General features: G+C 38.3%; 1 protein-coding gene across 2 annotated transcripts in view; it reads left to right on the top strand.

Annotated features, from left to right (window-relative positions):
• The window catches only part of MYO5C (myosin VC), a 34993-nt gene extending 16761 nt beyond the window's left edge, over positions 1 to 18232 (top strand). For both annotated transcript variants that reach the window (XM_057397621.1, XM_057397612.1), the window contains 20 exons: positions 366 to 530; positions 754 to 847; positions 1393 to 1456; positions 2641 to 2821; positions 3457 to 3550; positions 4391 to 4454; positions 4541 to 4621; positions 5275 to 5455; positions 7508 to 7601; positions 8340 to 8391; positions 8602 to 8767; positions 9020 to 9107; positions 9802 to 9897; positions 11044 to 11198; positions 12299 to 12388; positions 13621 to 13771; positions 14200 to 14482; positions 15474 to 15648; positions 16154 to 16234; positions 16491 to 18232. In XM_057397621.1, coding sequence (XP_057253604.1) covers positions 366 to 530; positions 754 to 847; positions 1393 to 1456; positions 2641 to 2821; positions 3457 to 3550; positions 4391 to 4454; positions 4541 to 4621; positions 5275 to 5455; positions 7508 to 7601; positions 8340 to 8391; positions 8602 to 8767; positions 9020 to 9107; positions 9802 to 9897; positions 11044 to 11198; positions 12299 to 12388; positions 13621 to 13771; positions 14200 to 14482; positions 15474 to 15648; positions 16154 to 16234; positions 16491 to 16643 — 2508 coding nt within the window. In that variant the 3' untranslated portion in view covers positions 16644 to 18232. The remainder of the gene's footprint in view (positions 1 to 365; positions 531 to 753; positions 848 to 1392; positions 1457 to 2640; positions 2822 to 3456; positions 3551 to 4390; positions 4455 to 4540; positions 4622 to 5274; positions 5456 to 7507; positions 7602 to 8339; positions 8392 to 8601; positions 8768 to 9019; positions 9108 to 9801; positions 9898 to 11043; positions 11199 to 12298; positions 12389 to 13620; positions 13772 to 14199; positions 14483 to 15473; positions 15649 to 16153; positions 16235 to 16490) is intronic.
• Positions 18233 to 26861: the final 8629 nt, after the last annotated feature.

Here is a 26861-nt window from a genome sequence, read left to right as displayed (position 1 = left end):
GGTAGCAAGAATCATCTAGGGTTTCCTTATGTTTTTGGGTTAGTTGTGCCAATAAGAAGAGTCTCATATTTTAAATAGTCAGTCCAGTCTCTACTTGTGTTAGGATGAAGGATACTGCTCTCGTGCAATGTATTTTGTGACTTTCGGGAATTCCATATTATATCTATTTTGCAGCTTATTTCTGAGAGTCATACCAGCCAAGCCATCTTTAAGATGGTAGCTTTAATCTAGTTGATGGAAACAATCCTTTGTTGAAATAATCATGACACGGGATGGTGAGCAGAAGTAGGTCAGGTGCTGCCTTTGAAGTTCTATTAAACAGTTTCAGGTGTGCATTTTTCTGTTTTCTTTTAACCTCATTGTAGAATAAAGAAAATCATGGTTTGCTGGAGCGATTGACCAATCTGGCTTCAACCCATATGAATGACATGGATACAATTCAGAAACTTGAACTGGATCTTGAAAAGTTAACTGCTCAAAAGAGAACATGTGAAGAGAAAGGGAAAAAAGAGAAAGAGGACAGTGAACAGGTAAATTTTAATTGCCATCTGCATGCTTTTAATTGAAATATTTTTTTCAGTTACTGGATTTATCAGATGCATTGTTCAAGAGTTACCAAGCAACTTTACGTTTGGGGGGGGGCGTCAGGGAAGGAAGGGAGTCCATATATGCTTGTTAAAATGTAAGACCTTCTGTGACCTATTTCATCTTCCTTTGTAATTTATATATTATGCTTATTTTCTATGCGTACAGAAAATCTTAAAACTTGAGAATCAGAATAAAGAATTACAAGAACAGAAAAAGACCTTAGAAAGAAAGCTCCAAGAAAAAACTGAGGAAATGAAAGGTACAGTAACTAAAAGGAGCTTTAAAGGAGTTAGAGTGGGTTGAAGTTGTAAGGTCAAGTTTTCAGCAAGAGTAAATAACTTTTGCTCTAATGAAAGCAATATAAATGCTGAATTTACAGTAAATCTAAACTTCTCTTGTTAGAATGTGAAGTGGAAGTGCTTTTAATGTAATAATTTTTTTCTTTTAGTAGCAAAAGCTCTCCTCCTGTTACGTTTCCATCTCATGCACACGCACTCCTGTCACTTTGTCCTTTCTTCCTTTAATATGCAGCTTTTAAGAATCTAATTTCAAAGGACACAGGCAGCACATGGGGTCAAGTGTAGTTTAGATGAATAACACATTGGTATTGCTGAACCTTTGTATTCTATAGCATTACTTGTAAAATTTGCTTTGTTAATTTTTGGCATTTGTGAGAATAATTTCAGCCTTAAAATATGCTAAGGATCACTTATTAAAACAAAACTTCGCATTGTGCTCATGCTGTTTTAATAAACGCCCATGATTGCATGAAGGTCTTTGAAATATTGAAATCTTTTTTGACAGAAAAAATGGATGACCTCACGAAGCAACTCTTCAATGATGTACAAAAAGAAGAAAATCAGCGAATGTATGGAATCTGAATCTTACTGTTTTGAAGCAGACTTCATTTCTTCTCTTTCCCTGCCTTCCTTTCTCCTTCTGTAAATGTATTATACTCACATCATTATGAATCTGTCAGTGTTCTTGGACATGAATGCTGGTACTGAAGAACTTCATGTACAGTTGAGGAAGAGCATATGCTTGTTTGAGGGTCAGTCACACAGAGGAAATTATACTGTAGACTTGAGACTGTTCTTTGCTCTTGCAGTTTCCTGTCTTTTCATGTGTCTTCCTGAGAATTGAAAGGCAATCCTAACCATAATGGTTTCTTTGGAGATACCCTCAGAATTTGGTCAGGATTGGAAGAGCAGATGATGGCCATACCCATACCAGTCAGAATTACTGTGAAGTGAATATTAAAGGACAGGGTCAAAAGATTCAGCTTGAAGGAAAGGCAGTGTTTGTAAGGACATTTGGTTAAAAATGTGGAGGAAAACCTTCACTTTTTCACCCTGTTGGTATTTCATTTGCATTTATTTAACAATAGACGGCTGTTGCTTTGCAGCATGCTTTCCTCAGAGCCAGTGTTTATTTCCTGGTAACTCTTTTCCAGTATTGGACAGAGAACCTTAGGTACCAAATAAACGGTGTTCTCTCAAGTGTGAAGAGTGCAATCAAGTCACTTTTCCTGAGGGTTGGAAGCTGTGTGGTGTTTCAGCTCAGCCTGATTTCAGCTGCAAATAACTTCAGACTGTGCTAAGGGGACTTCTTTGCTAGTTTTCCTGCTTTGCCCCTTAGCTATATTATGTTTGAAGCCACTCCATTCCAGCGGGGACTAGTAGAAAATTGAAAGGTTTTTGCAGTGTTTTACTCTTGTTATGTCCTTCTTCAGTGCTGACTATGGCCATAAATGTAGCGTGAAGCTGCTCAGGTAGGTTAACTCTCAAAGAGGTAGAGAATTATCCTGTAAGTGGAAATAAGTTAGTTTTGCCTTGAATTCAGTTCCAATATCTGAATTGTATGTAGTGAAGTCTAGGCTTATTCTCATCCCATTGTCATCCATTTTGTAGATTGATTCTGAGGATATAGGATGGCATTTTCATGTAATAATGGTTCAATGAAACATGTTCTTCAAATTAAAACAAAAACAAAGCCCACTCTTTCACTTACAAATATAGGAAAATAAAATCACCTCCTCATTGCTTTATTTAGGATACTTGAGAAAAATTTCCAGAATCAGAAGCAGGACTATGAGAAAGAGTTTGAGTTGCTCAAGGCAGAAATTAAGATTCTGAAAGAAGAAAAAAGTCAGCTACAGAATCAAATTCAGCAAGAAATTGTCATTCAGGATGGCTTGAAGATGGAAGTAGAACAACTTACAAAACAAACACAGGTGAAACATGACACATTTAATTTTGGCATCTTTGCTAGATAAAGCGAATAGAGAATGTGGGTGTTTATATATATATGATATTAAAGCATTATATTATATATTATTTTTATATATATATTTATATATATTTCACTAATTGTTTATCTCCAGTGCATTTTTAGAAGAAGTTGTAGTTCATAAGATGCATTTTATACACCACTAGGTTGCATTGGTTTCATATAGTCCACAATATAAGTCACTGCTTGCAGAAATAAGTGCTTGTTTTGAAGAGTAGTTGTGCCTGAGAATTTGTCTGTTTAAATGTGGGGGTCTTTTTTTCTTCCTTTTCTCAAGAAAGTATTCATTTCTCAAGGGAAAACCACGGTTTATAAACTGAACCTGAAAGTAGTACTTTTGTATAAAGTCACCTTTTTTTATGTTTTTGATCTGTTTTAATCAATTCCATGACCCAAACACGTTTTCACTACATCCCATTACTACTCTCTCTGATGCCTGAGAACCAGGTGCTTTAAACACGTTTTAAGCCTTCTACCACATGCAGTTGTTCTTAATTATGATAGTCCTTATGATATAACTGATACTCAGCCCATGTCATTCAATCCTTGTCTCAGTTCATAATTTTTGTCTTGATTCAGAAAATACCTGAGTTGCAAAAGGAAATTGAACTGCTTCAGACACAAAAATTGGATGTTGAAAAGCAGGCTCAGTCACAGAAGCGAGAATTGAGGGGTAAGCTACATGCTAGGTAATTCAGAGAACTTACCAACTACAGTTTAAATGGATTTCTTCCATCTGTGCTTTGACAAAACCTCAGTTCTTTTTCCCATACCATAGAGGTTTCATTCTATTCATACCTTTACTCAGAAAAAAAAAAAAACCCAGCAGATGAGTTTTACAAAGCGAACACCGCATACTGTGATCTGGGGTACCCCTTTGAAGAAACTCTGATTTCAGACATCTCTCTTTTGGGTTAAAAAATCAATGGTAATAACTTAAACTTCACTTAAAATTTAGCAAGTAGCTTGTAAACACCCAAGAACATAGAAACATTATGTTATCTACTTTTCATTCATCCTGTCTTTCACCTTAGGTCCAGTAAATGTCAAACATACTTAAGTACCTTGCTGAACTGGGTTCTCTTTGGGAAAAGATACTTAAGAAGCAGCACTACTGTTGTGCACTTTGTTCAGCGCTGGCAGTGTTATAGAACAGACGTGTATCTGCAGTGTTTAATGTAGTAACCCAGCACTAGATGACAGATCGTCTATAAAACTCTAGCAGTTGTCCAGATTCAGACCAGAAAGAGGTAATCTTGCATTGCAAGTTTGTTGTGTTTATTAGGTATATCACCAATACTGATTTTTATCTGGTGCACCTTAGATGTCCACAGGTAGAACAAAGTCCCTCATCATATTCTTGTAGTAAATCACATATATATATATACACTGAGTAACAGGAAGAAACCTCGTAGATTGAGGAATAGGTTGGTTTGATTTTTATAATCAAACTTAGTTTGAAATGTGCTCAGAAAATTATTCATGTAATAAACTTTTCTTTTTTTTTTCCCAGAAAAGATGTCAGAAGTTACAAAACAGCTTCTTGAAAGTTATGATTTTGAAGATGTAAGAAGCAGGTAATTTTGTTCTGGAGTCTGTTCTAAAAATCTTAGGAAATACATTTTGTTCACCTGCACACTAATGGTACCACCTTGTGTTCTAGACTCTCTACAGAGGATTTGGAACACCTAAATGAAGATGGAGAACTGTGGTTTGCTTATGAGGGCTTGAAAAAAGCTACAAGGTTAGTTCAGTTCTCCAATTTTTCACAACTCCACGCTGTGATCTAGAAAATAAATGGAAAGATCAGTGAGTAGCTAATCTGACAGCGCAGTGCTGAACATCTGGTTAAGAAATGAACAAACACTACATTATACAACTGGCTGAGCAGTTTAAAATCAGTTTAACAAACTTTTACTACGTCAGTGAGGTGCGTGTATGTGTCACTTGGGGAAATGTGTTTTCTCTGAGATAGAATCCTAGAATAGTTAGGGTTAGAAAGGACCTCAAGATCATCTGGTTCCAACCCCCCTGCTATGGGCAGGGATGCCTCACACTAGACTATGTCGCTCAAGGCTCTGTCCAACCTGGCTTTGAACACTGCCAGGGATGGAGCATTTACCACTTCCTTGGACAACCCTTTCCAGTGCCTCACCACCCTCACAGTAAAGAACTTCTTCCTTATATCTGACCCGAACTTCCCATTTAAGTTCCATAGCATGCGTAACTTTCAACTCCCTTAATGCACAGGTAATGCAATGGAATGTCAATGCACAGGTAATGCAATGGAATGTCTGCATGTTAACAACGGTACTTTGTTTTCTCTTAGTAAATCTGACCAATTGAATAGAAGTCATACTACATCTGCCGTGTTCTTTCTCCCTCTTTGTTTAACAGAGTAATGGAGAGTCATTTCCAGTCTCAGAAAGAAATATATGAGAAAGAGATTGAAGGTTTGAACTTTAAAGTTGAACATCTCAGCCAAGATATTAATCATCTACAAAAATTATTTCGAGAGGAAAATGACATAAATGATGGTATTCAACTTGAAGTTAGCAGGCTAACTTCAGAAAACCTGGTAAGATCGAGGTGTAGTGAAGCAAAGTATGCTTTTGTTGCTTAGTAATACAATCCAAATGTGTTTGTGGCATAAAGACCTCAAAATCTTTTGGTCATGTCCTTGAGATCTCAAGGCTCAAACAGGTATGGCCATCTAAGACTGCACACCCATACAGGCTCTTTCCCTGCATGCTGGGTAGTGTGTTAGGAGGCAACCAAATTTAGTCTTGGCTGTACAGCTTGTTGGGGCAGCCTCGCAGAGGCTTTTTCCCTTTACTTTTCCTAAACCTGAATTGAGATTTTATTCTAATCACAGAATATGAACCGTTCTACAAACTCTGGCTTGGAGTGTAGTGCACACACAGGCTTTGGCTTATGTTGTTGATAGCTAGGGGACACTGAGAATCTTTAGAAAGCATTTGAACCCTTGTACATTTATGTGGCTGAATACTCAGATTTTATAAGAGAAGTTTTGGACTTCAAAATACTGCCAGGATGTCCAGTGCGGAGCTCATACGATATTTTGGTTGTGCTTTTTGCAGTTTCTCAACAATGCAGGGAACTTTGAAGGGGCTTAATGATTTGTACAAATATGCAGCTTTGTACTGGAAGTCATGAAGAAACTAGTATTAATTTAAGGGGTTTTATTAACACAGAATTTTAACTAAAAGATTAATCAGAGGTTTAGCAGTGACCAGAAAGGTAGCTCACAATGCCTTTTTAATACCTACCTCATATAACTTCTCATCTGATAATTAAAAGACAGTTATTTTAGGTCAGATTGTGTTTTTCTGATGAAACACTTCCAGTATTCAGCCTTAATGGAAAGCAGTTTTGTGATACTGTAGCGTTCTGTGGGTCAGTGTTATAACAGTGTACTGAGTCTGTCTGGGATGGAGATAACCTTGTAGCTCTCTATGATGCTGCATTTCGCCTTTGTGGCTACAACAGTTTTGATAACAGGACAGTGTTTTGGCTGTTGCTGAAAAAGCTGACACAGTGTCAAGGCCTTCTCTTTCTCCTACTCTGCCCCATCTCAGCCAGTTGAACTGGAGATGGGTAAAGAGCTGGGAGGGCACACAGCCCAGACAACCAACCTGAACTAACTGGAAGGATGTCCCCTACCATATAGCTTCATGCTCAGCTATAAAAGCTGAGGTAGAGGAAGAAGAAAGGAGGTGTTTGGCTTTATCTTGGCTTTATCTTGACCCAGGTATTTTCTTGCTTCTGCTCTTCCCAGTCTCTTCCCTGTAGTTCCAGGATGTGGGTGGGTATATGGGGGGAGTGAGCATTTCTGGGTGCTCTACTGCTGGCCAGATGGGCTCAACCCACAATACCCACCTTCAATTTTCATTGCAGTGAGACATTCAGGTTCAGAATTCAGTTACTCCATTCTTTCCCTGTAATCAGAGGGCAGAAATGAGCATCTTTTTCTTAGAAGCCTCTAAAGCTGTTTCTGTCTCTCAGGTTGACAAGTTCGATGATTTGATAGTGAAAAAACAGATGCGTGTGGGGTTTATGGTGCAGTTCTGAGGCTCTCCCCACCAGAGGGCAGCTAAGCATATCAAGTTACTAACAAATTGCAGGCAAATCTCGTTATTGGTACTGAGGAGACATGCATGAAACAAGGAAGTGCTATTATTCCAGAAGGTAATATCTGCCATAATATATACCATATTATGTTTCTGCTGAGTGAAAAATAACTAAAGAAATACTTTAAAAGGAAAGCTACTTAAATTGAAAATACATGGAAAAGTTGTAAATAATGTTATTTTTAATTGACACAGAGGAATTAAAGCCAGGATGTAATTTCCTTTAAACTAGAACAGAAGAATGGTAGTACTGGGGCCAGTCCAAATATTTCAGTAGCTCACTGCTTCATTTGTAAGAGTGGCCAGCAGCAGATGCCTCCAGAAAAGCTAAACAAGTCAGGCAAGCAGGTAGCACTGCTCCCTCAGTCTCTCCTGGTTTTGACTGTTTGCAGTTGAAGGCGTTCAGGTGTCATAGGAACTGTTGCAGACACTTGAAAAGAAGGTGCCGAAATGCACAAATCTCCCCTTTTCTCTAAAAGGTGATCCCAGATCTTAAACAGCAAGTTTCTGAACTTGAAAATCAAAAACTGGATCTTGAAAACCGTCTTCAAGAACAGGCTATAAAGTTGAAAGGTAAAGTACCAGCATGGTCCCTACTCTTTTGGTTGATTAATACAATGGATTCCCTATATTTGAATTGAAAAGCTGACGCAATATTGCATAACTTCATTGCATAACGCAATGAAAAAATGTGTGTATAGTTTGTATCTGTTATTAATAAAATACATGCAAGTATGTCTGCTTTTTTCTCTTTTTTACCTTTTTGAGGCCACTCAGTTCTGTGATCTGCAAGCAAATTCAGTAGGACTCTGCTAAGAATAATAGGCTGTGCCCTTTGGAAGCACTCATAAAAAGGAAGGATGTTTTGGACCTTAAGGCATACTCTATGAGGTGGACTTCAGAGGGTGCTGAAGAATTCAGAGTGGGAGACAGGGAAAAGTTCTTGCTAAATTTCCTTGTTTGAAGGTTGTTCTCAGTTTAGGAAAGCACACACTGCTGGGGATTCTGAGTCTCTACTGCAGTGGCTTCCTAGGGAACTGATTGAAAACTTGGAAGCGGTTTTACTGCCAAATGCAAGAAGCTAGTGGAGTCGAAATTCCTCCTCCCATAGAGCCTTCTGTGTGGTGGGGAGTAGTCTGATGTTTCTCTGATACATTATCTGGCATGGCATTCAATTGCATTAGAGGAAACAAAATTATGAGTGTAAGAAGAGATTTACTGAATACCAGTCCAGAACGGTAAGAAAATATGATTTTGTTCTTTCTTTTTTGTTTTGGGTTTTGTTGTTAATTATTACTGAAAAAATGAAAGAGATGTCTCATCGGCTGCATTACAAGCTAGAAGGGGACAGAACACAGAGAAGGTAAATATATAGTTTAATTTTTTTTAATGTAAGAAATGTCATTGCTATAAGCTGTGGTAACAGAGTCATTTAAACTTTAAAGTACCACATTCAATGTAAGATTTGCCTTACAGCCTTGTGTACAGTTAGTAAGTGATGAACAAGTACAATATGACTATGCTTTAACAAAGGAAGAATAAAATCCAAAGCTTCTTATCTATCTATTTTTAGAAATAATGAGGCCCAGAATGAAGCAAACATAGAAGAAAAAGAGGGACTGAAAGTCAAAGCCCAAGAAATTGAGGGTATGAGCAATGGTTTGATACAAGATGAAACCCAGGATGAAGTACAAAGCAAGATAAAGCAAGAGACAACACGACTTACTGTCGAAAACATGGTGAGGAAATGAAATCACAATTAAGAAACTGTACCTGAAATGCAGGATAGAGGAGATAATGTGATTTCATGGTGTGGACAGGATGGTTTCTCAAATCATTGGAGGAGAAGAAAACTATGAAGGTTTCATGTTTCTTCTATCAAATATAAGTAAAAGCACATCATAGTGTTCTTTCATTGTGGCAATAATGTAGCAATAGAACACGTTTTTTAATTGTGGTCACTCTGAACTCACTGAATTTTATTATTACAGGATCTTAAGGAAAAACTAGACATGAAAGATAGAATAATAAAAAAATTGGAGGATCAGATCAAAACTCTTACCAAGTCTATTGAAAAAGGTGAGATAATGTTATGTGATTTCTTTGTAATAATAGCTTTGAATGTCTTTGTAATAATAGCTTTGAATGGTAGAGTCTGGGGCGGGGTTAGAAATTTAAGTCCACAGAAAACAGTGCAAGGAGAACCATCAATAGAAATTACATAAAAGTCCTTTCCTGCATTTTTTGACCGAGCTAAATAATGGGCACATGTGGAACCTAGGCTATACGATAAAGATTAAGCCAGAAGCGTAATATTCTTTCAACAGAAGTTAATCCATACCCTCACACAAACTGTCTCTAAACCAACAGAATGTTAGTTTTGCATTGGATGAGTAACTTCTCCCATTAGTCTTCAAGTGGCAGATGGTTCCTGATACGAAATCAGTTTGGTCAAAGCTCTTCTATAGGAAGTAATTCTATAAAATACTCTGAAAAGTATTGCAGCGGTGACTAATGTAGAGATGTTTTGTTGCTGTTTATTTGCCATATAAATGCAAGTGATTCCACTGAATCCAGTGAAACTGTTCACATGAATAATTCAAATGTTGTTTAACTCGCAATGCCTGCAACCATAAGTTAAAAACATTTTTGTGAACAGGGCCCATGCCCATACTATACTACAAAGAAAACTGCCTTTCTTCAGTAGTTTGTTCTAATGTGAGCATTAGCTTAGCTATTTACCTGCAAATAACAGTGCTTTCATGTTTGATAGCTGAAGCTCATGTGCCAACTTCAGCCAAAGAGTACATTGGAATGATGGAGTACAAAAAAGAAGATGAAGAAAGGATCATTCAAAATCTCATCCTCGGTATTTTAGTAATACTTCAAATTTTATCAGTAGTCAAGAGCAGTCAGTGTAGAACACTGTAACAAAAATTACAAGGCAACATATTTCACTTATGTTTGAAGTTGCCTTTTCCCCACTCTCTTACTACCAGTACAACTTGGAGGCTCTATATTGTTCTTGTTCCACTGGCAGACAGTCTATGTATGGAAGTGCTTTATCTGTGTAAAAATCATGGAATCATAGAATCATAAGGGTTGGAAAGGACCTTAAGATCATCAAGTTCCAACCCCCCTGCCATGGGGGACACCTCACACTAAACCATATCACCCAAGGCCTCGTCCAGCCTGGTCTTGAACACTGGCAGGGATGGAGTGTTCACAACCTCCCTGGGCAACCTATATATATAGTGTGTCTGACTCTACGTAATGCTGACTCTATCATCTTTCTTATTATTTATTCACCTATAAAGCTATAAATCTCAAGAGCACACCAGGGACTTGAATTTACTTTCTTCCTGGTCATCTAATAAATCTGGAAGTCACTGGGTTTATATCCATGTGTGATGGATTGCTGCCCTGTCTGTTCTTTCCATATCATTCCCTTCACTGGAAGGAAATGTACTTTAGTGTTTCTCTTGTAAATGAATTTTGTCCTTTCTCTGAGTTATTTTACATTATCAGTCTTACTGCCAAACCAGCTTTTTGCATTAGCTTACAATTAATAGTAAACTCATCAAATTTTCCATGTACATTAGTACCATTACTAAACACTGTTTGGAAACTGCACCTTCCTTTTCTTCTCACCTACTTCAGCTTTTTGAATGTTTATATCTTTGTGAACAGAGATGTGTCATTAAGCAGTGCCAGAATTTGGTGAGGCCTTCAGTGCACAGGGAAATGCAAATTGCTTTTAAAGTTGTCCTGCCTGGCACAGCCCGTGCTGGCCTTAGAATTTGCTACAATATTCTCCTTTTCTGGAAAACTTCATTAATACTCTTACAGAAACAATACAAACCAGGCATTTTCAGAAACAAGCAATTTGTCAGTAAATCAGTTATCAAGTGACTGGTCACTAAAGCAATGAGCCCCATAGTGCTTGTCTTCTTCAGAATGATACATTGAATCATTGAATTTCTGTGTAAAAACCTGATGACTCTCCTTTATGCAGATTTAAAGCCACGTGGAGTTGTAGTTAATATGATACCTGGCCTTCCAGCTCACATCTTATTCATGTGTGTGAGGTATGCAGATTATCTGAATGATGCTGACATGCTGAAATCCTTCATGAATGTAACCATTGATGGCATCAAGCAAGTTGTTAAGGTAGGAATTACGTTTGGCTGTGCTGTACTGTGTGATTTTTGATGTGAGGTTTATAAGATGCACGTGCAGTACCTGGGGAACGCTGACACTTTCATTTGCTAGTGTTCCTGTAATAGAATAATAATCCTAAGTGGCACTCTGTTTGAAGTTTGTAGTAGTATCCGTGTAAAGCCTCCAGGTAAGGTTCTACTGTGCTGAACACAGAATGCACAGAATGCATTAACATAAATTATTTCTATCTGAAGAGCTTGTTGACAGGGTCATTTAAAGTATTTTACATTTTACAATTAGGTGAAATGCACCCGTGCTTTCAGCACTGGTACAAGTCAGATGGACAGAAGGAAGGTTGGTATGTCTGGCAGCAGGCAGGTATCAGGGTTTTAAGAGGTTTTTATATTGCTGTTGTACTCTGCCAGTGTAATGAGGGGTTTTGACTGTCATTTGGTACTGCGTCATTAGTACCCAAGTGATTAAAGTTATGTTGCCAGCCAGTTTACAAAATCAAGTTATAAATAAGAATTGTTAGCCTGGTTCATCTGCATAACAAATGTGAATGCTTCATTATGGATTTACAATGCCATGAAACACCAAGCATGCTTTGTAGCACAGGCAGGAATGGACTGTGGTTTATGCAGTTGAGTTTGTGGTATACAGAATGCCTATAGTTTGTTCGTAAATAAATTTATCCCAGGGTTTATCCACTAGAAGAGCTTGTGTTTACTTAGCTAACAAAAGTAAAACACACTTACACATGGTTAAAGTGTGTTTATACGTAGTTCGGTTTCATTTGTGTATACAGGTGGTCACGCTTTTTGCAGGAAGACCTCCACACTATGCATAGAAATGTGTAATACTGTTTGGTTCAGGCTGCTTTATTTAGCCAGTCTGTGATATAAGAAGACTTAAACACTGTTTACCAAATAAATGAGGGATCTTTGCTATGTGTATATTAGCCTGAAAACACAGCATGTTTTGTTCAGCTAGCATGTTATAGATAGTATATGCTCCTCCTTCTATATTTAGGCTCTATTATATCAGTTCTGTAATGGTCTTTAGTTAATTTAATACCATTGTAAGGTTGCTTTACTTACTGTTTGCAGGAACATTCAGAAGACTTTGAGATGTTGTCCTTTTGGCTTTCCAATACATATTATTTTCTTAACTGTTTGAAGCAGTACAGTGGGGAAGAGGTAGGATTGATTTAGTCAAATAATTTCATTACTTTACCTTTGATAGACTTTAATTTGGAATTAAAAATAGTCATCATGCGTTCGCCAGCACACCGATGTTCTTTCCAGATACATACATTCACATTGCTCTGCAGTGGCATTGTATGCCTTACACAAGTAATAGGACAGTATAGAACTAATGGATCAAGTGAAATCAAAGAAACATTAAAGTGTTAAGGTAGGTTAAAGACATGACATGGAAACTGCTACTTAATTTGAACTCTTCCATGAGTTTAATATGATCCGGACTTCAGATATCAAGCTACTTAAATATATTAAAAACAGTTTTACTATTTTATAATTGTGACCATTCAAACACCTACTGCTGCCACAAAAGGTTACAGAAGAAAACCTCAGGAAAGAGCAAAACAATAAAATGACCAGGTTTGTCCTTGCTTCACTTGCTTTTTGAGCTAAATTTAATCCCAAGGTTCAAAATTCTTTCAATTCTTTTCAGTTAATTTTATCAGTTAATAGAGTTTGTGGTGGTTTTGCTAGGTTTTATAAACTTAGGTAGACTGAACTGCATAAACACGTAAGAATATAGTCTTCAGGATTAAAGCAAAGAGGTACCATAAAGCCTTGGAATCACAGTAACTGTACAGTCTAAACGCAGCACTCCCTCTTGTGGTCATCTCGAGAACATCTAAAGAGCATTGGAGAACTGAAAACATCTGAACTTAATAACAATCTTTTATAATTTAGTTGCAATCTTTTATAATTTGGCTGTAGATTTTTAATCTGTATTTTTAATGAACATTCAAGACTTCGAACAAATTAGGAGTCAGCCTAGACTTAAAGTCAGAACTTGCCTGATGAAAAGTCCAAAAATTAGATCCCTTTGTAGCAATAAAATGTAATTCATAATTGTTGGGGCTTTTTGTCAACATCGTTTAAATAACTGCATTTTGCCTTTTTTTTGGGGGGGGGGGGGGGTGTGTGTGGGGGGGTGCTTTCTGTTTAAGTGATGAAGTAATTGTACCAAAGTTCACTGAAACATATACGTGTTTTTCCTTTGGAAAATTAAGTACAGGAAGCCCAGAACTGGAAGCATCCACTGAAGTCAGCTGTAGCTTTGGCTCCCTCCGAGGCTGTGTTCAGCCAGTGATAGAATGAGTTACTCTAATACATCACATTGTAGTAAAAACTTACAATGTTAGGTGATTTCTAATAATTATATTTACAACTTGTAGGAATTCATGAATTGTAACACTCCACGTCAGAATAAGAACTGTTTGCAGCATTTTGATCTCTCGGAATACAGACAGATTATTAGCGATTTGGCCATTCGTATCTATTACCAATTCATTCTTGTAATGGAGAACAGCATTCAGCCCATGATCGGTAAGACAGCAGCAACCCTAACAGGCTTCAATGCAGCTTCTGAAGTACACCAATAAAGCTTATACATGGAGAAAAAGAGTGGGATAAGCTTCTTTTTCCTGTTGATTTATAGATATGAGTACTGGCATCTGTGTTTCTGCACATGTAGATTCCACTGAATGGTATGTCCCCATAGGGTTTGGAAAGACATTTGCCTCACATTTCCTGATGTGGGATAATGCTTTGAAACTGATCAACATCCTACAGAAATAAAAGGCTGTTTAAACTTTGTGTGCTCCAGAAACCTTTGTCAGTATCTTTTTTTTTTTTCTTGCATCATTTACCTTTTAAAATATCCTGAGGTAGTTTTTGTTCAAGAATTAAGTTAATGTAACTGAAAGGAGCCTGAGGAGTTTTGGTCTTACCAGTTATTTTCTGTTGTATTTCAGTACCAGGCATGCTGGAATATGAAAGTCTTCAGGGCATTTCTGGCTTGAAACCTACAGGGTTCCGTAAACGTTCTTCTAGTATAGATGACACCGATACCTACACAATGACCTCTATCCTGCAACAGCTCAGCTATTTTTATAGTACTATGTGCCAGAATGGCTTGGACTCTGAGCTTCTAAAGCAGGCAGTGAAGCAGCTTTTCTTTCTGATTGGAGCTGTCACCCTCAATAGCCTCTTCCTCCGCAAGGACATGTGCTCGTGTAGAAAAGGAATGCAGATAAGGTAAAGCCAGTAAAGTTCCAACAAGCTTGAGAACAAATTCTTAACATTTTGATGTAATGTCCTTTAAGTCACTGTAACCATTCTGCTGGAAGTAGCTGATCAGATTTTACTGTTACTGAAAAAGTAGATCTTGGCATTTTGGGCTGAGCTTTCTCAACATAGCATATTACAAATGGTCTTTCCATGGAAACACTATTGGAGGAAAAGACAGAAACTTTCAGTCTGGAGTTTACAATCTGACATGTTTAGGATTCTTTTCATGCCAGGTCACTTATGACATGATAAATAGCATTTTAATTCTTACTGTAGTAAACAAGTGCAGCATCCCCTGGCTGGCAGACAGACAAAAGTTGACTTGCCTTTTTTTATGCTTTGTGATGAGAAAGGTGCTGAGACAGAGCCTCTGAGGGTGTAGATTTGGCATCATCTGTCTTGTTGCAAACATCAAGAGAACATGCTCCTGATTTTCAGAAGATACAGTTCATTTGTTTTCCGTTAGACAGTCTGCAGACTAAGGTGAAAGAAAATCAGTAAAATCTTGACCCATCTGGGAATATTACTAGATTAAAGCTGCTTGAACCTCTGGGTCATCAATTATAAGCCCAGCCCTGCTTTGCAATGTGCAAAGATTGTTCTGATTTCCTGTACAAGCTCAGTTGTAAATGAATATTTTAAAGACCTATAGTGGTACAGAGTAATAGGCAATGCCAAGACATATTAGTAATTTTCTGTAGACAACATCTAAAGTTGTAACTTGTTTTCTGTTATCCAAACTTTAAGAAATAAAAATAATCGAAATATACAAGGGATTAAACTTTCAGATCAGCAAGCTATTGTATTATTTTTATGATCTACAAGTATGGTTTTTAACTTAAAATGTATGAGTTTGAACAGTGCATTAGAGGAGCATTCCTTCTTTAGAAATCTTTAATGTTATTCACTGGTTACGGAGAACCTGACATTTCTCTTGTCCATTTGTGGTTTAAACCAGATGTAATATCAGCTACTTGGAAGAATGGCTTAAGGACAAGAATCTTCAAAGCAGCAATGCCAAAGAAACTTTGGAGCCTCTGTCTCAGGCAGCCTGGCTCCTTCAGGTCAAAAAGATCACAGATGATGATGCCAAGGAAATATGTGAACACTGCACATCTCTTTCGACTGTGCAGGTAATGAACCATCTGTTTCCTTCTGGCAGCACCAATTGCAGAATCTTAGCTATCTAAAATAATTTGTTGCAAAGAGTTATTGGCCTTTCATTTGATAAGCAGCATTCCTCAGCATTCCACATCACCACTTCTTACATTAAATTTTTAACTCCTCATTCCTGATTTAACTGCTCCCATGGTGAATACTTGCCTGCTTTGTTCAGTCCCTTGTTTTTACTCCACAATGTATTTTCTTTATTTTGCCATAGGCTTTTTTGTTGATGTTTCCCTTAATCAGTTCAGCTTTTTCTACGTCTCCATCATCCTGCTCATACCTCTGGAAATGAGGCATAGCAATCATCATATATGTAACAGCTCATTGGGTGACCAGTCAAAATTCTCTCCTGTAAAACTCCTTACTGAAACTCTAATTAAATACCAATAAAGATGTTATGTTAATGCCTTTTTCTTTTTGACTTTGCATTTTTTGTGACATACTAAAATAGGGTATTTTTACTTTTAACAGGTTGTTAAGATCCTCAACTCCTACACTCCAATAGATGATTTTGAGAAAAGAGTGACTCCATCATTTGTTCGTAAAGTCCAGGTAAGAGCTACCACTCTCATTTCTCATATTGAAGCTACAGGACACATCATACACAGTTTTTGATGCTACGTAATTATGCTTGACCTTTATATCATATTATTACTAAGCTGTTCAGCTTCTAGATGTTTGGAACTGATCAAAACAAGTCTCCTTAACATCATATGAAGGCAAAATTTGCAGTGGGAAGCAAACAATGTCCTGGTTTTGCTTTGATTCTTAATACAATATTTCCTTACCCTTTCTGTTGTAATTTCAGGCTATGCTAAACAATCGTGAGGATGCTCCACAGTTGATGCTCGATACCAAATATCTCTTTCAAGTGACGTTTCCTTTCACCCCCTCTCCGCATGCCTTGGAATTGATACAAGTCCCCAGCAGCTTCAGACTTGGCTTTCTTACAAGGGTTTAATAAAACCAATGCATTGGTATTTCCTCAAGGACTGTATTAAGTCAGGCAGACTTCCATGGTTCTACCTGGTGGATAGCGTTGCAGCTTGGAGTGAATTAAACTGATAAAACCTTGTTCCTGAGTCAAGACTTCAAAGCAGGAATAATTTGAGCCTGTGATTTCCTTCTCTCTTATCTTACTTATCTTCCTGCATTACAGTCCTACAATGATTTCTTTATATCATCAGCTGGACACAAAGCCAACTGTACAGTTTCTTAGCCCGCACCTGACAAGAGAAGCATTTATCTGGAAGGTTTGCACTGGTGTTCTCTCAGCACCAGTCAGAGGGGAAGAGATGTGATAAATGTTATTACCTTACAATTTTCTTTGCCTTTCCTTCCTGTAACAAGAGATTTCTTTCTTTTCTTTTTCCACAGTAATTTCTATCCATTGCCTTGATACACTGCATCTGTTTTACAGTAGCTTTCACCCTTCTAAACTAGTTGTGCCTGTATTCCTTTCATTGAAGAAGTCTTTTCTAACAGTTCTTCCAGAACTGTGATAGGAGGGAAGGGCAGGGCCTTCTACAGTTGTTTAAGAAAATCAATATAAATAGCTACATTGAAACTGGGGAACTCTGACCAACCTTAAAGAACTACAAACCCACATTGTCTCTTTGTATGCATGCTGGCTTGGCTGACTGAATGCTTGCACTGCTGCTCTTCAGCCAGGGAAAGGACTCAGGTGCTCTTCTTGAAGACAGGTTTCGGTTTTATTCTTTGCAGTGACAAGTCTGGATTTTAATTTTTTCAGTCATTATAATACAAAAGTCAGATATAAAATCAATTTTATGATCCAGATTGGAATTACAGACTTCTTCTCTAAAAGGCAGGAGTCATCTGGTTTGGTTCCTTCTCTACTGCAGTGTATTTCAGAACGTACACAGTGTATACACACATGTGCACACCATCTCTTCTCCCTTTTCTTTTTTGCTGGTTTCCCTCCTCCAGTTCAGACACTTAAGTAGGAGTGAATGCAGGTACTGTGGTCTGGTGTCACTGATAAACCAAGCTTAATTCCTTACATTTCATCTTTATTTTGTTTCACCTGTGGGATCCTCAGAAGCAGAAGTGTGGCCCCTTTTGCTTTGTCCAGCTTCTTTCTGTAGTCAGAAGGCAACAAACGGTAACTTTATTTTAGTACTGGACCATGTCAGAACAACTGGAGAAACAACACTCACCTCACCGCAGTGATGGCTGTCCTTAGGAATTCCTCAGTAAATAATGCTAGATTTCTGGCTAGTCTGTCAGGCATAATTACTAAAACTGAGTACTAAAGCTTTGGAATATTTAAAGGATTCTAATTAATTTAGTTAATTTGAATATTACAGGAAGGAACAATTGATTTGATTTTATTACACAGTATTAGTACTGCTTGTTTAATTTCACAGAACTATCTGTAAATATAAAGGAATGGTTCTTCTTGCTTAGTTTTCCTTGGTGTTTACTATGTACAGTGAAATAATCATGGTGATATTCACGGAGATATATTCAAAATATGTGATGGAAAAAATCTGTATTTTGTTCAATAACAAGGCTGTACAAAATACCACAGACATGTAGGTAGGCTAGTAATTTTATCTGTTAAATAAAGTAGCTTTTAAACCAATTTGTAGTGTTTTGAGTGATGCAATAGTTATGTTTTCAGTATGGGATCATTTGAAACTTTTAACTCTCTGAACATCAATGAATACTGATAGTCTTGTATTGCACCATAAACATCTCTTCGTTTGCTGTGGTGTATTTTCCTGTCAGAATGGTATGCTGTCCTGCCTCCTCATGGATTTCTGTAAGTATTTTGCTGCAAGCAAGTTTTGTTGCTTTCGTTTATATATAGCCTTTTTTCACAGTTACTGGACCTGTATATCTGTTACCTGGGACTGTATTAGTAAAACCATGGCTCACTCTTAGACTACATCCATCACACAGAAGCATCAGAAGGCATGTATGTCATTATGACAAAAATTGTTGATTAAGGAAAGATGTCCTGGCAATTTGATGTGAGGTTACTTTGGGAGGTTTGTGTGAAGATCGCTATCAACAGTGTGTTAGCAAGCAACAAAGTGTATTTTTAAAAGCAAGTTCAAAATGATCAGTGTCTGCTGCGCTCTCAGAACCTTACTTTTGCTGACAATACCTTCAACCAGAGTGCAGGTACAAAATTCTGTGTGTTATCTGTAATTCTTCTAAATATAAGGAGCAGTTTTAGACCGCAGAAGGCAGATCCATGAAAGAGGCATTACTGAGGTTAACTTTCCTAGGATGCTAGCAAAGGAGAAAGCTGTTTAGTTCAACTGGGAAAATGTTAAATGATGATCCCTGCTGAATGGGAAAGCACTGAAATGCCTTATGGTGAGATGTGTAAGGTGCTGTTGGCATCTTTGGGTGTGTTTAGACATGCGACTCCTGCAGTTTCTGCTCATAGGACTCAGAAGCATAGATAGGTCCCTGTCAGTCCTGTGTTTCCATAATATTCTAATAGAGAAAGATTAGGACAGGTGACCTCTACCCAAGTCTCTGCTGGGCAGAGACCACATTTTTTCCCCCTTTTTCCCCCCTTCATTTTGTCTCAGATCCTCTTGCCTATCAAATGCAGACATCTGATGGCATGAAGTCAGTGACTTCAATAGTCTCAAGTAGATGTGATCTTCAGCATTTTTTAATTTTTTCAGACATGTTTTCATAAATTTCCCAAAAATTTTTCAAAACATGCAAAAAAGCAACAATTTTTTATCTTACTGATTTTAAGTCTATTGAATTGAAACAGGTGAATAGTAAAAGCATATCCAAGGAAGAACCAGCACAGACACGGATCAGTTTGTTTGACTTTTAAATTTCATTAGGGATATGAGATAAACTTAGCATTGACAGTGCTATTTGTCTGAATGTCAATTTAATAGTTGGAAAACTCAGTCGTCGTTATCTCTCCAGTATGTTTAAACTTTAACATTTGCAAACCATCCAAAAATTGCTGCTATGTGGAATAGGAAGGTAAGATCTAGTGTGCCTAATAGTTTATGTTCTTTATATTATGAAAGAGGGCAGGTAAAGTTAAGTCTTTAAATTGTAATCATTAGTACGTAGCTGACCTGAGGTGTTAGCACTGGAAGAGGCTGAGCTTTAAATACCCTTTAAGTAGACTTAATGGGAAGGTTGCCTTTCTGTGTTCGCAGTTGCACACAGCTTGTTTAGTCGTCTTGAGAATCTCCAGGTTCTTGCTGCTTGAAAAGGTGGGTAATTTTGGATATTTATCAACGAGATTCATTGTATAGAATTTCTAAGTAGTGTATTTCTTCATGTTTCACCATGACATCATTTGTAAATTTCTACTGTAACTTTAAAAACCAGCAAGTTTAAAATTTCAGGTTACAGTGCAAGAAGTTGTAATTTTTTTAGGCTTTTTTTTTGTTTGTTTAAATAGTTTATGTCTTTATAAAATAGTGTAAAAATCCACCATTATCACAATCAATCTCAGGTATAAAACTGCTTTTTAATTATTCAGAAGTTTCGATGGCTCCTCTCGCAGCAGAATTTTGTAACGTCATAATCTCATCTGAGGTAAAATACTGAGCAGTTATGATTCACCCTGTATGTTACTCCAGTGAATTCTTACACTTTATCAAAGATTAATTCTGCCCAGATTATCTATTCCAAGCCTAACAGATCCTTGTATGAAGTCCTTAGTAATAGTAATGATGTTTTGTCCAAATAGGATGGCATGTAAGATTCCCTGTAATATCGTCATTTTCCACTTCTTCTGAAATGAAGGGTTTCCTCCCACAGTCCAGTTGGCCTAGTGTCTCAAGGCTTCGCACCAAGTATATAAATCTGTGATTTTATCACCTGAGTTGGCCTTGGTGGGAACAACTAATTCTAAGAACCTCAGAATAACACGTTATTGAGTTGTAAATGTCCAGTTTAAGTAATCTAACAGAACTGAGCCCTGGTGCTGTAGTCATTTTAAAGATATGAGCAATACCAGCACAGAGACACTCCCTGAAAGGATGGCAGCTCGTGGTCTCAGGCTCATTGCTTGCAAAAAAATGCATTGAAAACTTCAGGACATATTTGCTGTTTTTCATCAAATGGAATATAAACCTCCTCAACTGCGAGTAGCTGACTGAAAGCTCCATCCATATTTCAGGTTAATGTGCTGTAGTTCCTTTCAGGACAGATTGTTTCCCACATGTCTTGCAATGAAGTTAAGCATCACCTGGAGACAACAGCAAAACTTACTGACTTGAGTGTGGGCAGAAGTTCTGAGTTTATCATCTCTCTGTTCAAGTAGTCCACTGAAATATGTAAGAATAAGCAGCAGAATGCAGGCAGGGGCATAGAATAAATTTTGGGTTGTATAATGTCCAGCCAAACAAATTCTAAATTCTGCATAGCTCATTGAATTTCTTTTGCTCCATTTAAGTCTCTCTTGCAATAGCTTCTTCTAATCGTTACATATAAACTCATTATTTATGTACATGTTTAAATAATGTTAAAATCTTTCATTTTAGAAGTGGTGAAAGGTCCCATTTTCCCTATGAAAAATGTACAGAGAAAAATGACAGTACGGTATTATTCTTGTTTGGGTTTGACTCTGAAGTTGGATTTGAATCTCTGTTGATGGTAGTGCTTTAATCCTAGAGATGGCTGGCTTGAGGACAAAAGTGGGTTCATAATGACCCAGCTTTCAGTGTGCTTGAAGCATCAATTCTTGTGCAAGCAGCGCATTGTTCATATTTTTGTTGCTGCTGACTGATTCCTGGGTTGTCTTTTCAGCTTTAAAAATAATGCATAATATTGACTGTTTAATAATGTAGCGGAAAACCAGTATCGATCAGTGCGGGTTTAGCACAGATCCAGCTGCTGTTAGAAGTTTCTGGTTACTGTCTGCTGACAGTAGTTAGAAACTAAGAATAATTTCCTGCATGTAGTGAATCCATATGCACATTATAACCATGTATAATCCGTGCATGTTATAACACAATATATGTATTTTGCTTTGTATTTTTCTTCACACAAATATAATCTGCAGAGCATGTTAATGTCTTGCATATAGTGACAGTTCAAGCTTCAGGGATTAGTCACAGAGAGATAATCCAGCCTACAGATGTCTATATTCAGTCTAGGCTGCCATTAGCTAGCAGAGCAGTCATGGGAAGCTTTGTGCTGGACTGGAATGCACTCTTTCCTTCTTCTCCATCTCTTTCAGCTCTCTCAAGCAACAAAGATGGACCAGACCTTTTTAGCAGTTGTATTTGGCCCATGTGACAAGTGCTTCAAAGAGAAGCCCCTTAGGCCTGTTTACATCAAATCAGAACAACTCAGCTACTGCTCGCTATGTGTGGAAATGGTACGTTATTGATTTTATCAGCCAGAATGTGGAAGGACTACAAAAACGGGTTGATGTATTTATGGTCTGTTATATTGGATTTTTCTGGACAGCAAATAAGCATTTCTAGGCCTATAGACTGCCAAAAAAACAGCTCTGCAGACGTGTTTCTACAAGCTTGCAATAGAGGTGGTCCCAGGGTTCAAGGACACCTTTTATGATTCTTGACTGGAAAATGCCTATGAGATTTTTCCTCTAGGGTACCATATTCCTCAACTGTGCAAATACTGCCTGCCTGTCTAAACTCTGCTGTGAGGGATACGTGTGCATGTCTGCTTGGTCTAGGATCTTGAGTGTTTCCCATTACCTTTAGCAGAACTTCACAAACAAAAAAGGTTAAACCACTGCAATAAACTCATTAACTAGTGATTAGCGGATATGAAGTTCATCTAGTCTGTCTCAATAAAACCTAGACACAAGTGCAGTGCTGTCACAACTCCTTCATGGCCCACATTCAATACTGAGACCCTGTTGTCTCCTATGCCATGTGCAGTACTTGAGTGAGAGCTGGAAGTAGCTACAATGAAGATGAGGCAGGAAAAGGATGCACAGCAGTGGGGGGTCTTTTGTCACCATGTGTGTGCATCAGAAGAAGGTGGCAATGGCAAGACTAGCAAACCTGCTAATCTGACCAGTAGGGTCCCACCAGAATACCTGCATGAAGAAGGGATGGTGTTGGAGACTTTCTAATCACCAGCAATTACAGGTGAGGTGATGTCCCACTCTCCTGGTAGGGAGCACTGTTCTAGAGAGATCACAGTGAGGCTTTTAGATTAAATACAAAGCTAAGGTCATGAACTCGTGGCTACTGAAGAGCTGGTCTCCAAACCTCCTTTTGTAAACTTAAGGATTTTGTTGTCCTGATTGTACTCCAACTTGGAATAGTTTTATTTTATCTTTCTGAACCATTGTGCATTATCAGTTGGAGAAGACATCCTTCCCTGTTTCCTCCACAGAACTGGTCTCTACCACAATTGAGTAGGGTCCAGTAGTTTGTTTTATTTGGGTCCAATAGTTTGCTTTATTTGAGTGTCAGATTAAATGATCTCTGCATAAATGCTAAAAGGTTTAACTAGAGGTGTTTACCAAACACTGCTTTACAGGCAGATGAGAGCATTGATTTGATGGCTGTAGGTGGTGTGTGTGTACAGTTCCCTGGCTGATGCAGCACATTCTCATGCGTTACTTTGTTTAGGAGGCAATTTAAATGTAATGTCCACAAAACAAAAGACAGTCCCTTCCTGGTTTACATGCTTCTCCTGACTTTGAAATTGCTGCTTTGTTCAGGTCCTTCTTGGCCAACAGCCTAGAAATAGCTATTTATCCAATAAACTTTTGCATGATGTGATAAATACATGCTGGAATTGCAGGAAACTGGATGTTTGTTGTTTACAGTTCCTGCAACTTTCTCCTTATTATGTGCATTATGGAAGTTAAACTCCTTCCAACTGAAACAGCTGCTAGGTGGAAGCAGACTGAGACTTCAGGAAGAATTGTGTCAGTACCTAACAGCCTGTTAGGCTTCCTATTAGCACTGCAGTAGGATCTTGGGCTTTCTGGTAGATCTGGCTTTAGCTTGCTGCTTCATATTTATTTTGTAAAAGATTTAAAAACAAGTTTTCAGAACACAAGTTTCAGAGAGCTCTCTGCACTAGCATATGCATATTCCCCTACCTACATACGGGTACGGGAATTGCATCCTTTTTTGAACGGACTTTTTCAGAGCTACGGGTATACCTTGGCTTATATCAAAATGCACAATATATCCTTGCCACACTTGTACACATGTTCGTGGATGCATGTGCATAATGTGGAGTATCTTTTTGCAGCGTCCTGACTTGCACATGCAGCTCCTAATTTCAGTCCAGCAGATGCACACATGCATTTTCATCAGCCAGTCTTTGTGATTTCTCCAAAACCAACTTATGTTGAGGGGTAACAGAATTAGAAACTGCTGATTCCCAGTGTTGAGATCATCCTACTTAAGTTCTTTGCCTTTTAGACTAAAGGATCATTTTCCTTTAGTTTTTGCTTGCTTTGGAGATTGGTGCTAATCAATAGAAACTCAATCAGTGTTTGCTGGTTTAATCTTCCCACAGAAGTGTTAGTAAATTAGCTAAAAAGAGATCAGCTGGTGAATTAGTAAGAGTGAAAACTTGTTTTAAAGACCTAACTCTTGAGATAGGTGACAATTTGTGACACACTGTTACATCCTCCTTTTTCCCCAGTGTCCTTATTAATGGAACAGTACCAACTTTCTTCCATGCACCCTCATCACTACAATCTGGTGTATTTGCCATGTGTGGTTTATGATTGCAATATTGAGTGGGTTTGCCACAGTTCTTGGTGATTAATGTTTCTGTAGCACCTCTATAGAGTAATGCCCTATAGAAAGCTGACTACTTTCAGAGTGGTTACCTCAAAACACATGAAGCCAAGAGTCAGTTTGCCTTTGCTTCATTGGGAAGAGTCAGAGAAAAAAGCCATCCTTGTGTTGGGCAACTTGAAAGCTCACTGCTGCTGAGGACATAGCAGCCAGTTTGGAAGTAGTCAGCTTTGTAAGGAATGCTGGTGGGCAGTAGGAATCCACAGCAACAAACACTTTTATACGCCAGTTATTAGTGCACAATTACTGGATCTTAACATTACAAAGGGGAGTTCAGTTGCTTGTCACTGCTTTTTCAGATATTCTACATACCACACCTTCTGTGCAGGATGTTTTCACATCCTTTCGTCCTACGCTGATGCATTTTGAAACTCATCTGAAAGCAGAGACCAGACTAAGAGAGCCTAGACTTTATCCACTGCTGCTGACTGCACTGCCATTTCAGATTCAACAAGCCTTCAGCATAGTGAATTCTAATACTGTTTTAACAAACTGTTGACTCCTTACCATTTTTTTAAGCAATTGCTAGTATATTGAAGAAGCGTTGCCTTCAGTAGGGTTAGATCTTATGAAAAGGGAGAAACAAAAACCTTGACTGTTTATTAAATGGCAACATTTTTTCTTTTTTAGTTGACCTAGTACTGTATTACTCTCTAAATTAATCCAGCCCTGGTTCATTTTATTTAAAGCTCCCAAATGGCCTGACTCTAACCTGTGGTTTTGGCATGGTTAGGTAGCAGCTACATGGGTAGATGAGCAGCTTAGTCAGATGAGTTAAATACTTTTCTTTAAATTCAAACCAATGAAACACACATTACGTATCACACACTTCTAGAGCTCGCTCTGTTCAGTAGAGGCTTCTCTTTCACTTTAGGTCTCAGCTTATCCCTGTTACATCATATATCAGTCTGAACATGTATGGCTCCCAAAGACCTTCCATGCTGTTCTTTGTAGACGTTTTAATCCCATTCCCCAAGGCAGTGAGACTGTTCATATCAGTAAAGCTAGAAAATCTTCATTTTTCACTTAGAACTGTGCCAACTATCTGACATACAGGTGTTAGGTAAGTCAAATTCCTTAGAGCTGATGTGTTCCTATCAAGGCAAAGACATTTCCTATGGGGTTTTTTCTGTTGTTGTTGGGCCCCTTCACACTTGTCAGGTGTCAGAAATAGGGCTTCAAAATCTTACTGAAACTCTTCCCCTGCTACTCCCCCAGCACACAGATGCATTACTGAGTTCTATATAAGTAGGTTTAATTTTTGAGACATGGAGATAACACACTAGAAGTTTCCTGTCACTTTCCTGCTAAAGGGTGCTTTTTTTGTTCTTTTGGTATCATTTTAAAAATAGTGCATGTCTATTCCCTTGGCACTGTCAGCATGCGGGAAGGCAATTCCAATGTGCTGTTTACTCTCAGGGGCTTTGAAGAACATTCCCATATCAAGCAGTATGTGAACTCTATACTGCCTACTTTTGCTTTTGTGATACTGAATGTAGCTGGATCAATTCACTTCAAGATTCAGAATTTCAAGGTTTCCTATGTGGCAACCTGTGTGGTGGGGCTAGGTCACACCAGTTGGTGTAGAGAATGAGAAGACCTGGAAATGCATCCGCTGCATTTGACTTTCCAGCAAAGTAACCCTGCTCCTGCTTGCAAATCCATTGACTAAGAGAGACCTCGAGCACACAGCCAGACCAGGGCCTGAATTCAGCTTCCACAGTGAGAGTGAAGAGCTTAACAGCTCTGCCTGTGCATCCTGCTTGGATGGTGACACTGCTGCTAAGTAAGCGCAGTGTGGGAAAGGAGTTTTATTTCCTCCAAGACTCACATCGTGTCCAGGATGTGCCCAGAGTCTAAACAACAGCTGCAAACATGTATTTTCTTATCTCCCTTTCCAATTTTGGCTCATCTCCATGTTGAACAATAGCCATTGGATTGTCTATTTTCTGGCTAAAGGGAGATAATGGGAGTCAGCTTGAGCACAGTTTCTCTGTGTAGATCAAGGACAATTACTGTAATAAGAAGAGGACATTTTCAAGGAACTCCCCTTGCAGGGAACAAAAACCCACAAGGCCGTGTGCCATGGCTCTTTCCCTGGAAGCATCAGCTTCTCCCTGTGCCCAGCACATGCTCTGACCTGCATGGAACTGCAGAGCCATAAAGCTGTGCCTTAGGCTCACACCAACACCGAACTGGAGTGCTCCTTGTTCACTTTGGAAACTGGTCCCTTTCAAGGACTGGAAAGGCCTCAGACCACTTACCTGTGTGTAGGGGAATGAAATGGCATTGGGAGGTGGAAGGGTAAGGGAGGAAAATGAAAGAAACCTTGATAACACCAAAACTAAAAATGAGGAATTCAAAGCATAGTAGAGAGAAGGGTTCACACCACTGTATCTGTCCCGCTG

Source organism: Pezoporus wallicus, unplaced genomic scaffold (genome assembly GCF_028554395.1).
Source record: "Pezoporus wallicus isolate ANWC-B61680 ecotype Strahan unplaced genomic scaffold, APGP_CSIRO_Pwel_v1 contig_3952, whole genome shotgun sequence".
NCBI lineage: Eukaryota > Metazoa > Chordata > Aves > Psittaciformes > Psittacidae > Pezoporus > Pezoporus wallicus.
Note: the sequence above shows the minus strand (reverse complement) of the source record. Positions and strands in the feature narration are given on the sequence as shown.